The following is a 12,419-nucleotide window of genomic DNA, read 5'->3' on the forward strand; positions in this document are numbered from 1 at the left end:
AAAGTACTTGCCTACACCAAACAAAGTGACTACTCTTCTAATGATATTTTAAAGACATTGAAATGAATCTCAGTCTTCAGCACATCAAATTGACAATTCTTACTAATAAAGGGAAATAATGACCCAATAAGATGACAAATGGGAAACATACAAGAATATTAAGAAAAGCCATCTTAACCTCAAAACTAAACTGATGGAGAGTATATGTCCAGTCTAAACTGTATGAAAGATATATTCTCTCCTCAAATGTCCCCCTTCCCTTGGCTTACAAGAAGAATGCTACAGTTAAGTATTTCAGTAACATGTCAGTTTTAATGTAAAAAAATTGGGAAAGGTGGATTGAGTTTCAGTGATCTCCAAACATTCTTACTAGGTTTAGTGTAGGGTAAGGTGCAGAGCAGTTAAATACAGAGAGGAAACTGAACAAACTACTACTTCTGAACCTTTTAGGGTTCATCACAAATAATGTATTATGGTCAAGGGCCTAAAAGAAAATTATTACCCAGTGAGTAATCTTGAAGTGGAAATGAGGGCTTTCTGCACGGGCCTGGAGATAACTCACCTGGTAGAGCACACACTTCACTATGTGTGAAGACCCAGGTTGGAAACTCTGGCCACTACATGGGAGCACCATGCAAAAAGAAAGCTTTGTGAGCAGTAGAGCTTTGTACTGTGCTATCTCATTTTATATGTATGAATTTTCATGACTTGTATTAACTTCTGGTTTTCTCAGAATATATATATCTGACAATATACTCTGGATTTTGTGTAGCTTTTGGTGAATATATCAATGTGACTGTAGATAATTCTTAACAATTTCACCAATAAATAATTATCTGATTTTTAAAGATATTTGGTAAAGGTTAAAAAAAATAATTGCATGTGAAAGTACTATATAAAATTTCATTAAATGCTTCTTTTTCTTGACAGGGTTTATCTTCAGTATTGGGAGAGTTTCAAATCCCCTGCATTAAATTATCAAGCAGATTCTCAGCTATCTATACTTTTCTTCATAAAATGTTATTTTGTCTTGCTATACCCTTAAAAAGTTTTAAAATTTTTTGCTAAATCATAAAGAGATAAGGGTATGTGATTTTCAAATATTATATGAATTTAAAAATACTTCAATTTTATTATAATTTTATAAATTTATTTTGCTCTCTGAATCTTCATGTATTTTAACTTTTTTCTACTGAATACCCCTAAAAACACTACAAGGCACAGAAGTGATCTATGAATGGTGGTAAATCAGGTCATACAGTCACATCCTCTGCAAGGACATAAGGAAGCCATTTTGAACTGAGAGTAGAGAATTAATGGTTGTGGCTTTTTCTTATGCTGGTAATGTATAGAGGATACAAAATGAGCCAAGTCATTTTATATGCATTTTTCTCCCCTATTTAAATAAAATGGAGGGCCTAAAGATGAGGAAAACAGAGTAAAGAGATTCACTTTGACTTCTCAACTTGTTGTGGATTTTTTATAAGTATGGAATCAAACTGTCAAAGGCTAGACATTATAGAATATATGATGCATCCCAAACTTTCAATTCTAACAACTTCAACTTAGTGTCATCCCTAGTCTTAGTGAGAAAAGGAAAGAGGCTGAAGGGAAGTAAGGGAACCAGCAATATCTGAAGGTGTAGGTGTCTAGTTTCTACAATTTTAAAAATGTTGACCTGCCACAGAATGGTTTCATCTATCTCGGCAGAAATGAGAGAATGTTGGTATAGCCAACAAAAACTAAGAACATATAGTGTAAAGACAATGAAGATTATGTTAACACTTAATTACAGGTAGATTCAACAAATAAGAAACGTCAAGTGATGTATTTTTCCAGTGCTATAAAAAGCAAGGCAATTAAAAGTTCATTATCTTAAAGTGGTCTTAAATGATTACTTTAAATTTGATTATTTCCTAAACCACACAAGAGTAAAATAGAGTATTTATTGATGGAATAACAAAAGTGCTTTTCTTAAATATTCTTCAAAATACATTTGTACAACTTACAATAATATATCCAAAATAACTGTATATACAAAACATTACCTAGTTTTAATGTATGTGCTTTTTCCCCAAAAATTACAAAGTAATTTCTTTTTTATTTATAATAATAATAATAGTTATTATTTTTTTTTTTTTGGCAAAGTTCAACCTTAACAGAGGTGACAGTTTTAAAGGTTGGTTTAAGAAAATAGAACCTGAGGGAAATTGACACACAAGAGTCAATGACAAGCAAGAGATTTGGAGGAATATTTTTAGTTTGTTAAATAAAAATGCTTTTTAGAGTGATACTTTTCACATTACAAAAATAAACCAAAATGAAGAAAAGGTCACTGTAAAATGATGGGAAAAGGATCTGTAGATTTGCTCTTAGTATTTCAAATAGCCAACAATGCATGTCAAAAATGAATGCAAGATCACAACAGTCTTGTATTTACTTTGTATTTGGAGAAGATAGTGAAATAAGTGGCCACTTTCTGTTCTCTTTAATTGCTATTAATATGGTTGATCTGATTGGCTCTTCGATGAATTTCATCCAAGAAGTTTTCCAGTTGTTCTATTAGCATTCGTTTTTTAAACCTGTACAAAAAATAAGTAATAGCACTCTCAATTTATTTTTAATGGATTGTTGTATATCAGCCTCAGTATATTTGTTTGTTTGTTTGTTTAAAGATAGAGACAGAGAAGGCAGAGAGAGTGAAAGAGACCATAGCACCAAAGCTTCCTTCGATGCCATGGGGCCAGGCTCTAACCTGGGTCAAATACATAACAAAGCAGCACACTATCCAAGTGAGCTATTTAACTATCCCAGTATGTCATCTTTTTTTTTGTTTTGTCTTTAAAGAGAAACTGTTTGGGAATATTTTTTCAAATGAAGTGAAAATGAGCAGTCAACAACTTTATGACAAAGCAAACCTATTGAAGATGAGCAGTTTACTTCATCAGTTTATAGTTTGTACCTAAAGCAAGTAATCCAGGCTTAGGTACAATGGTAAAGAGGCTATTCTTCCCACAAAGAAAAAACCAAAGACAAAAACAAAAAAGCCTCTCATGAGAAAAGTCAGGCTCCAAAAGCAATAATTCCAATTACTTCTTTTATTTTATGTAATTATTTATGAGAAAGATAGGAGGAGACATGTACTGCTGGGGATTGAACTTGGGACCTCATGTTCGAGAGTCCAGTGCATCACCTCCCAGACCACTCCAATCACTTCTTATATGAGGTTTAAAATTTCAGTGTTAAAAGGAATGTGAACAAAATGTGAATATAGTGAAAATTGGACAATGGCATTTAAAGCCCATGGTGTTCTGCTATTACATTCTGAAAGCCAGCAGCAAATCAAGGACAACTCTAGATATCTGTCATATAGAATATAGCAAACAGATCAAATGGCAGAGAAAAAGTTTTCAACAAGACTTAGTAAATTCTACATGTCTTAATACTGGTGACACTTTTTTAGATATCCAAAAAACACTACCCAATCTGTACTTATAATTAATATGCATTTCCATAACTCTCTAAAATGTGGCATAAGCACAGCCATGAGGAGCATGGCTAAACTCATGATTAAAGACTGAGCTGACAAAGTATTATATAAAAAGAGAACAGGCTCACTACCCAAAATAAAATGAAGTTACAGCCTTCTCTTGCACCTTCAAAGGTGCAAGAGAATATAGGTGCACCTTGCACCTATATTTAAAATATAGGTGAAATATAGGTGAAATAAAATATAGGTGAAATATAGGTGCACCTTGCACCTATATTTAAAAATAAAAGATAACTTTTATGTGTAGAATAAATTGACCAGGGTCTGGTCATACAAAAGGGATAAGTAAATTTGCATTTAAATGGTCAGATGAAAGAAATGTATAGTTTTGTGGGCTTTCTTTTTATAGTAACAAAAACTGCAAAAATCTTGAAGAAAACTAAAAATAAATAAATAAGAATAAATGCTGTGCTCACTATAAGCTCATACCAGCTATACTTTTCTGTTAGTTGTGCTTCACAGTTACCATTTATAATCTTCCACATTCCTTTTACTAAAGTACATAATCCCAGGCTACTACAGCAATCACAATTAAGACTCATTTGTGTACTTCTGGTTCCCTTAATTACATGTCTTCCCACATTACATACAAATAAGCTACATTTGAGAATTACCTTTCAAGATTATTTTTAATGACTGATTCATGTCAACTTCATCCCAGATATATAAATGAGAAAAAATAAAGGCTATAAAATATATAGAACACCAAAAAAAAAAAAAAGTTGAGCAAAATAAAATGAAAATTAGGCAAGTATCTGGGGAAGAAATGATAGTTTGGTGGCCCTGAGGGAGTGGAGGTGGGAGGTCATAGTGGCTTTGGTCTTTAAACACGAGGTCTGGAGTCCCATACCTAACACTGCATGTGCCAGAGTGATGCTCTGGGGTTCTGTGTATCTTGTGCTAATATATTATATATTTTTACTATATAATATTTATTATACCAAGAGTTTATGTAGTTATTTTCTAAGTGAATTCCTTTTAGTAATCTAAAAGAGTAGTACTTGTATACTGTGGGTGTGTTATCTAAATGCATAACAAAGTAGTGGGAAATAAGCTATGTTAAAATCACTAATCTTATAAAGTGGGAGCTCATTTCACCATTGGTCCATAATATACCATAGATTACTTACCTTGATGCTTCTTTAATGACATTTTGTAAAAATATTAATCTTGTTTGCAAACTGCCTTGCACATGTTTCAGTAAAGTGAAGATTCTTTCATATTCTTAAAAGAGAAGCAAAAAGACAAATTAAGTGGCTTGTCTTTACATTCTTATGTTTCTATTGTAATTTACTACACTGGGGATACAAGACAAAGCTAAAAACTACATAAAAGAGACACTGCTCATGAGGAATTTCATAATACACATATTTCACCATATACTAGCAACCATAAAATAGCTTATAAAACACTGCTTTTGATAGAGTTCCTATTAAGATATTAAACATAATGTTAAGAATTAATAAACTAGAGGCTGGGAGGTGGCAAACCTAGTTAAGCACATATTACAACGTGCAAGGACTGAGGTTTAATCCCCCAGTCCTCACCTGCAGGAGGAAAACTTCACAAGAAATACTGCAGGTTTCTCTCTCTTCCTATCTCCTCCTTCCTCTCAATAAATATAAAAAAAATAATTAAATATATTCTTTAAAGTATTAAAAAAAAAAAGGATAGGATAAACAGGTTTCTGGTAGTCCCACCCCCCAAAACAATTAATTGGCCTTTAAAAAAGAATTCATCTTTTAATTTTAAACTACAGCTGGCATGGTTGTAATGGGGCTCAGGTATGTTCCGCACTTTCTGGACCACCCACTGGTCATACCAACATAGCAGTTAATCTGTCAACATCTGAAAGAATGCCAAATAATACTGAGATGTTATCGTGCAATACTCTTTTGTATTCACATAGTTTGTATGCGTAACAGTTTCCTGAACCTTAGTGTGTTTATTTGTTCCATTTTTTTTTTTTGGCCTAAACACATCTCTAGTCATTCTCATAGTTTAAATCACATCTTTTTGGGTTTGTAGCTACAGTGAAATTCCAGTTGTTGAATAATTCTTAAGACTATGGGTTCCTGGTATGGTAAGAACTGTTATAATTTGTTTTTGTTTTTCTTTTATACTTTATTTAATAAAACAGAAATTGAGAGGGGGAGAGGGAGATAGAGAGGAAGAGAGACAGACACCTGCAGGCCTTCTTCATTGCTTGTGGTGACCCCCTACTCCTGCGGGGGGGGGGGGTTTGAACCCGGTTCTTGTGGATGGTACTGGGTACACTCAGTCAGGTGTGCCACCACCCAAGACTTATAATTTGTCTGTGTGTTTCTTCTGTGTCAAGTCCCTCTGCTTACTATACCTAGCAAAGAACCTTTGGATATAGTATATATGCAGATAGGTGTTTGTTGGCTGAACAAAGAATCAAATCTTACATAGTTCAAGCTTGCTCAGGAATGACCTAAAATTTTATCTACATTTTCAGTTAATTTTGACATTTGTTTTTTTAAGCACACACAAAAATCAAAACTGAGGGTTGCTCCTATACATACTTCTTCCTGGCTTTCGGATCTCTTTCATTATTTGTGCTTTTAGTTCTGTGTTGACCTCTTCATGACTTCTGCAATGCATCAATTTCTTTCCTTTGTTGAGTGAAGATGCTGGTATATTTTCTTCAGGACACTGTTCTTTATCTCTTGGTTCCTCATGATTTTCTAAAAATCCACCAACAGTAAGGGCATTGTTTCCTAAATGGTCATGTCCAAGAGCCTCTGTATGGTTTGTTGGTCGTTCCAGTAAATTGGCAGATGTTGAAAACTCAGTATCCATAGCATTTGGTGTAATCTCTGCTGAAAGTTGATCTGCAACATGATTTTCAACTATATCATCTATTGTTGAATCATTAGTGGCTTCTGACACTAAAAGACAAGGGTAAAATTATTTAAAATAATACAGGAGAGAAAGCAACAAAGGAGTATCACAGCAAATCAAAACTCATCTCTGACTGAAGCAAATTCACATATAATGTGACATACTTCTTAAACCTTTGCCAAAAATATGGTGAATTTAAATGTGAAATGTTCCCAGTATTTATAAAAGTTATACAAATTTTGCCCTGAAGGGGGAAAAAAGACAATTTCAAACAATTTTTAGTTCTCTACTTTTAGTTTATGGCAATTTACTAAACACGGAGGTTTGCTTATTGTTTAGAGGCAAAAGTAAACAAAGGGAGTTTAAACTGTTCAATATTCTGTAGGGATCATAACAAATAGGTTTGTTTTGTTATACATTTTTCATGTAATGCTTCATCTACTTTATGTTTGAGCAATGCACAACTATTCAGTGCTCATGTCAGCTCATCAAACTACCAGACTTGACTTAGAAGTTTGTCATTTAACATTAATTAAACTTCTTCCCCCGGAAAACAGCTGAATTCAAAGTTCTCTGGTTACTCACCAAACCTCCAAGACACCAGCTGAATTCATTATTCTTTACTAAAAAAGCAAATGCATCCCACAAAAAAAACTCAACTTTCTGACACCCTCCTAAATCCTATTTTATGATTTTTAAAAATAATAAACACTCTCTACAACTCCTTTTAACTGAGGCTCAGATGTATGCTCCACCTAGTTTCTCCTCATCACTGTCATCATTCAGGACACATCTCTCTCTAGTCATGGATGTCTCTGATACATGGCTCACAGATTTCCTCCCAATTCCATGTCTCTCAAGAGTGTAGTCTGAAATGCTCAAGTGAGGCTCTACCCCCAACTGAATTAGCACCTGCATTTTTAACTAGACTCCTGGACGATTTGTATATGCATTAATTTGAAAAGTGGTGTAGTGCTTGGCTTCAGTATCTACAACAGATCATCAACCATCTAATTCTTTCTCATTTCAGAAAAATTTTTATCTTTGTCCTCCCAAAACACTATCTGACAACTCTACCTAGATACTTACTCTAGACCTGCATTTGGAATAATACTACTAATGAAATGTAACCCAGCTCTGCAAAGTGTCCACAATCACCATTAATACTTAGATTTTTAACATTTGCTGGCAATACTATTTTTCTCTCTCCCACAGATAAAGATCATTCAAGCCTTCTTTACATAATCATTTCTTACTTTCCCTCTTGGTTGTATGCTACCACCCCCTTCATCATAGAAGGATGAAAAGCAGTCAATTTAATAGAAATTTCTTCTATTTCACATTATTAAACATATTCTGGCTAACAGACAAAGCTTTTTGTCAAGACTCTGGACTGTTCCCTTCTACCCTCTCAATGATTTTATATTTTCTCTCTCTCTAATTTCCAATTTTTCCCTATCTGTTGGCTCCATAACATCAACAACAACAAAAAAAAACATGTACGAATCTCTACAATCTTTAAAAACAAACCAAATATTACCATCTTCAATCCCATGACTTCTTCTACCACCTATCCTTCATAGTTGAAAGTGCTTCCTTTGATGAGGTTTCCATTACTCCAATGCTGATTAAACTGCCTCTCTAGCCCAATCCTCTTCTCCTGATTTTCAAACTCAAATAGACATGCTCTAACTTAGGTTGCCAAGTTGGCACTTTATGAAATAAATGCAACCATCATCTCTTTTTTCATTCTATCCCTGACACTATTATCTAACCCAGTATTTCTCAATACAAAAATCAACTCCTTCCTTGCTCCATCATCCAATCAGTCATCATTAAGTCTTTATGTCTAAATAATATCAAGTATATATTCTCATTACCTCTTTGTTGGATTACCATGAACTTTCCTCTAGGTTTCTTAACTGGTTCCTGCACATCTATTATATATATATATATATATATATATATATCTTTTTGCCTCCAAGGTTATTGCTGGGGCTTGGTGCCTGCACTATGAATCCACTGCTCCTGGAGGCTATTTTTTCCATTTTTGTTGCCCTTGTTGTAGTTATTACTGTTATTGTTGTCATAGCTGTTGTTGTTGGATAGGACAGAGAGAAACAGAGAGAGGAGGGGAAGACAGAGAGGGAGAGAAAGACAGACACCTGTAGACCTGCTTCACTGCCTGTGAAGCGACTCCCCTGCAGGTGGGGAGCCTGGGGCTCAAACAGAGATCCTTACTCCGATCCTTGCACTTTGCGCCACCTGTGCTTAACCCACTGCGCTACCTCCCGACTTACTAGATCTGTAATAGTTAACAGCACCAAATAGTCTACAGTCTGATTATCATATATAGTTTATAGAAAGTTTGACTTTATAAGACTTAAGGTTCAAATCAGGGTCATACTTTGCAATTGATTTCTAAATCTTAACTATCCACATGTACCCTTTTTTAAAGGGCAGGGGAGGGGGTTAGGGAAGGGAGAGAGAAGAGTGGGTAGGGAAGGAAAAGTTTATAGCTGGGGCATTGCCAATACATGATTTCACTGTTCCTGGATAGGCTTTTTTCATTCACAGAGAGACAGAAACAGAGGCAGGGGCTACTGCATTAAAATTTCCCTAAGTGTCATGACACTACCATGTGAAACTAGGGTTCAAACCTAGGCCACACACACAAGGCTCTTGCAGTGACCTCTCTCTCCAGCCCTTCATCTTTTACTAGCACAAATATATACAATACACAAGGTATTCATGGCCTATAATTTCCCACAATCTGGATTCTGCAATTTGCAGTATCCCTTTTGGTCATTTAGCATTTATCGATGGTGCCTGCTGTGTATGTTGGTAGTTAGATCTAGAGAACTGGCCAGAGCAGTGTTCTATTATTATTGCTACTATCATCACCACCATCTTTCTTTGGCAAGACTACTCATGAACTAATTTTGTATAATCTCATCAGGAGGTGAATAGTATTCATTTCTCATTAAGATGTCACAAACCAGGGCTAGCAAAACAGCTCACCTGGAAAGGGCACCTGCTTTCCCATCTTTGTGAGCAAGGTTCAAGCACTGAAGGAAGCTTTAGTGCTATGGTGTCATTCCCTATCTCCTCTCTCTCTCTCTTAAAAAAAAATTTTTTTTTAATCTTTATTTATTGGATAGAGACAGCCAGAAATTGAGAGGGATAGGGGGGAGATAGAGAGGGAATGAGACATGAGATACCTGTAGACCTGCTTCACCACTCATGAAGCTTTCCCCCCTGCATATGGGGACTGGGGGCTTGAACCCAGGTCCTTGCATATTGTAACGTGTGCTCAACCAGGTGCACCACCACTTGGCCCCCCTATCTCTTTCTATATGGAAAAAGTCAACTCAGAGCAGTGAAGATCAAGTAATGACAAAAAAAGTCACAAACCATTGAATATGACTGTAATGAATGAATACATTAACTCATTAACATTTCCCTTACATTCATTCTTGTCTTTCATGTTAACATTCCTTATAAAACAAATAGCCTGATCTTTACAAAATGTCAGTCAGGTCAGGTCACCATCACCTCTTTAAATTCTTGAATGGACATACAAATGTGATCACATATTAATTTAGAACAAATATCTTCTCTGGACACACTTAGACTTTATCTACCAATATTTTTATAACCTACCATAAACACCAAATCTTATCAAATAGCACTTGTCAAAACTCTTACTTTTATGAAGAGGAAGGGGTTTAATAAGATCTGTCTGGACTTGGGTCACAGGTACAGGTGGTCCTTTTCCTCCAATATGATTGTTCACTACTGGATTTTGCTGTCTGCCCCTTAGCAGTGGAGACATACAGCGCCGTCTCTTAGGGATCCCTTGCATGTTTGGTTCTCCAGGTCGTTTATGTTTATTTTGAGGCCCAGCCACAAATTCATCTGCTTCATCTATCATCATGCCCTATAACAAACAAAAAACACTTTGATGTACCGTTTTAAAATGACAAAGCTGAATTCCAATTCCTGCTAAAATTATAAATATGTTGACATTTATCAGATATACTACCATGAAAATAGTCTCATAATAGTTAAAGAACCATTAAATCCACAATGCCAAACACTAGTTAAATAGTGGAACATTTCAAATTTACCTTTTTATCCAGCTTAAAAGGATTACCAAATGTGTGCAACCTTCGAGGCTGGTCAGGATCAAGTTCTCTTAGTGGAGAAGGTACTTGCTTGAGGTATTCCTGGTAATTACCCATTTGTGCTATAGGAACACTGTGCACTTGATCTTTAAAAACAGAACAGAGCAAGGACAAAAGTTAACCACTAAAACTACACTCCATCTAGTTAACAGATAATGTCTTAGTCTATATAAATGCTACCTGGTGCTATTCTAAGCAATCTTCTCTAGTCACATATTCTAAATTAGTTTGCTATTATGAATAGTGTGATATAAAACATTTGAAAATTTTAAAATAAAAATTTAAAAACTAATTTTATTTTCTGAACAAAATTGTGGCAAATTTCTTTTTATATATAAGTATTTATTTATTTTTATTGTTATTATTGATGCCATTGTTGGATAGGACAGAGAGAAATGGAGGGACAAAGGGAAGACAGAGAGGGGGAGAGAAAGATAGACACCTGCAGACCTGCTTCACAGCTTGTGAAGCGACTCCCCTGCAGGTGGGGAGTCGGGGGCTCAAACCGGGATACTTAACGCCGGTCCTTGGGCTTTGCGCTACCTGCGCTTAACCCGCTGCACTACCACCCAACTCCCTGTGGCAAATTTCAGTACACAGAACAATGTATGTAACCTTACCATAAAAAGAAAGGTTTTTTCCACACTATTCCAAAGAAATCAAATTATAACACAATTTACAAAAAAAAAAAAAAAGGAAAACCAGAATAGATTATACTTTTTATAGAAAGCTATAGTTGGAATGTTTACAGAAATGGCAAATGAGGCTGGAGTAGATAGCATAATGGTTATGCATAGAGACTCTCATGCCTGAGGCTCCAAAATCCTAGGTTCAGTCCCCCAAACCATCATAAACCAGAGCTAAGCAATGCTTTAGTTAAAAAAAAAAAAAAAAAGCTAAAGATTAAATTCTCATCTGACTTGATTCGTTGCCAAGGAAATACCAGAATGACATGTATTGGCCACCGAAAAAGAAAATTATTTTAGGTATGTATATGTATGTTTTGTTTGTATGCATCCAGGGCAATAGCTACACTATTAATCCTCTGCTCCTGGTGGCCATTTTTCCCATTTTTTGTTGTTGCTATTGTTCTTGCTGGATAGGACAGAGAGAAACTGAGAAAGGAGGGGAAGATAGAGAGGGAGAGAGAAAGATAGACACCTGCAGACCTGCTTCACTGCTTGTGAAGCCACTCCCCCTGCAAAGGGGGAGGCAGGGACTAGAACCAGGATACTCATGCAGGTTACTACACTTTGTACTATGTGTGCTTAACCCAGTGCAACAGCGCCTGGCCTTCATGTTTCTATCTTTGTGAATGTGTAAAGACAGAAGGAAAACAAACAAACAAACAATAAATTATTAACAAAGGTTGTTGCCTGTAGATTAGTTTGCGGAAGTAATGATAATAAAAAGAAATGTACACAATCATATGACTTACTTTTGTACTTCACTTGTTTGAATTTAAAATTAGAATATAAATTATTAATAATTCTTTAAAATTTATATTATAATCACATTATAATCATTTTTCAGTATAAAAATTGCAGAAAAATAACAACATTGAAATCATAATCTAACCTTCATCCTGTCCTTTAAGAAATCTACGAGTACTCTTCAAAAGGTTAGATCTCATTCTTGTTAAGTGATCCAAAAGATTCCGTCTTGGTATATCATATGCATTTCTAAATGTCTGTGGCTTTAAATCCTATTAAAATACATTCAAAAACAATTTTATCTTCAAAGACAGAAATAAAAAAAGAGTAAAAGTTCTAGCTTACAGCACAGATTTAAAAATAAGATGTATAAGGTATTAGCTT

General features: G+C 35.0%; 1 protein-coding gene across 5 annotated transcripts in view; it reads right to left on the reverse strand.

Moving 5' to 3' along the window:
- The window catches only part of INTS6 (integrator complex subunit 6), a 112,644-nt gene that overhangs the window by 19,479 nt on the left and 80,746 nt on the right, over positions 1-12,419 (reverse strand). For 3 of the 5 annotated variants that reach the window (XR_009550766.1, XR_009550767.1, XR_009550765.1), the window contains exons 13-18: positions 12,181-12,307; positions 10,546-10,688; positions 10,124-10,355; positions 6,097-6,462; positions 4,681-4,774; positions 2,441-2,582 (exon numbers count right to left, since the gene is read on the reverse strand). Coding sequence is in view for 2 of the 5 variants with exons in the window: in XM_007521561.2 (XP_007521623.1) it covers positions 2,489-2,582; positions 4,681-4,774; positions 6,097-6,462; positions 10,124-10,355; positions 10,546-10,688; positions 12,181-12,307 (1,056 nt within the window). In the remaining 3 variants the exon portion in view is untranslated. Of the gene's footprint in view, positions 1-1,926; positions 2,583-4,680; positions 4,775-6,096; positions 6,463-10,123; positions 10,356-10,545; positions 10,689-12,180; positions 12,308-12,419 lie in introns of those variants that run through there. The other 2 variants (XM_007521561.2, XM_060194873.1) reach the window with 1 other exon arrangement.

The sequence above is a fragment of the Erinaceus europaeus genome, chromosome 7 (assembly GCF_950295315.1).
Source record: "Erinaceus europaeus chromosome 7, mEriEur2.1, whole genome shotgun sequence".
Taxonomy (NCBI): Eukaryota; Metazoa; Chordata; class Mammalia; order Eulipotyphla; family Erinaceidae; genus Erinaceus; species Erinaceus europaeus.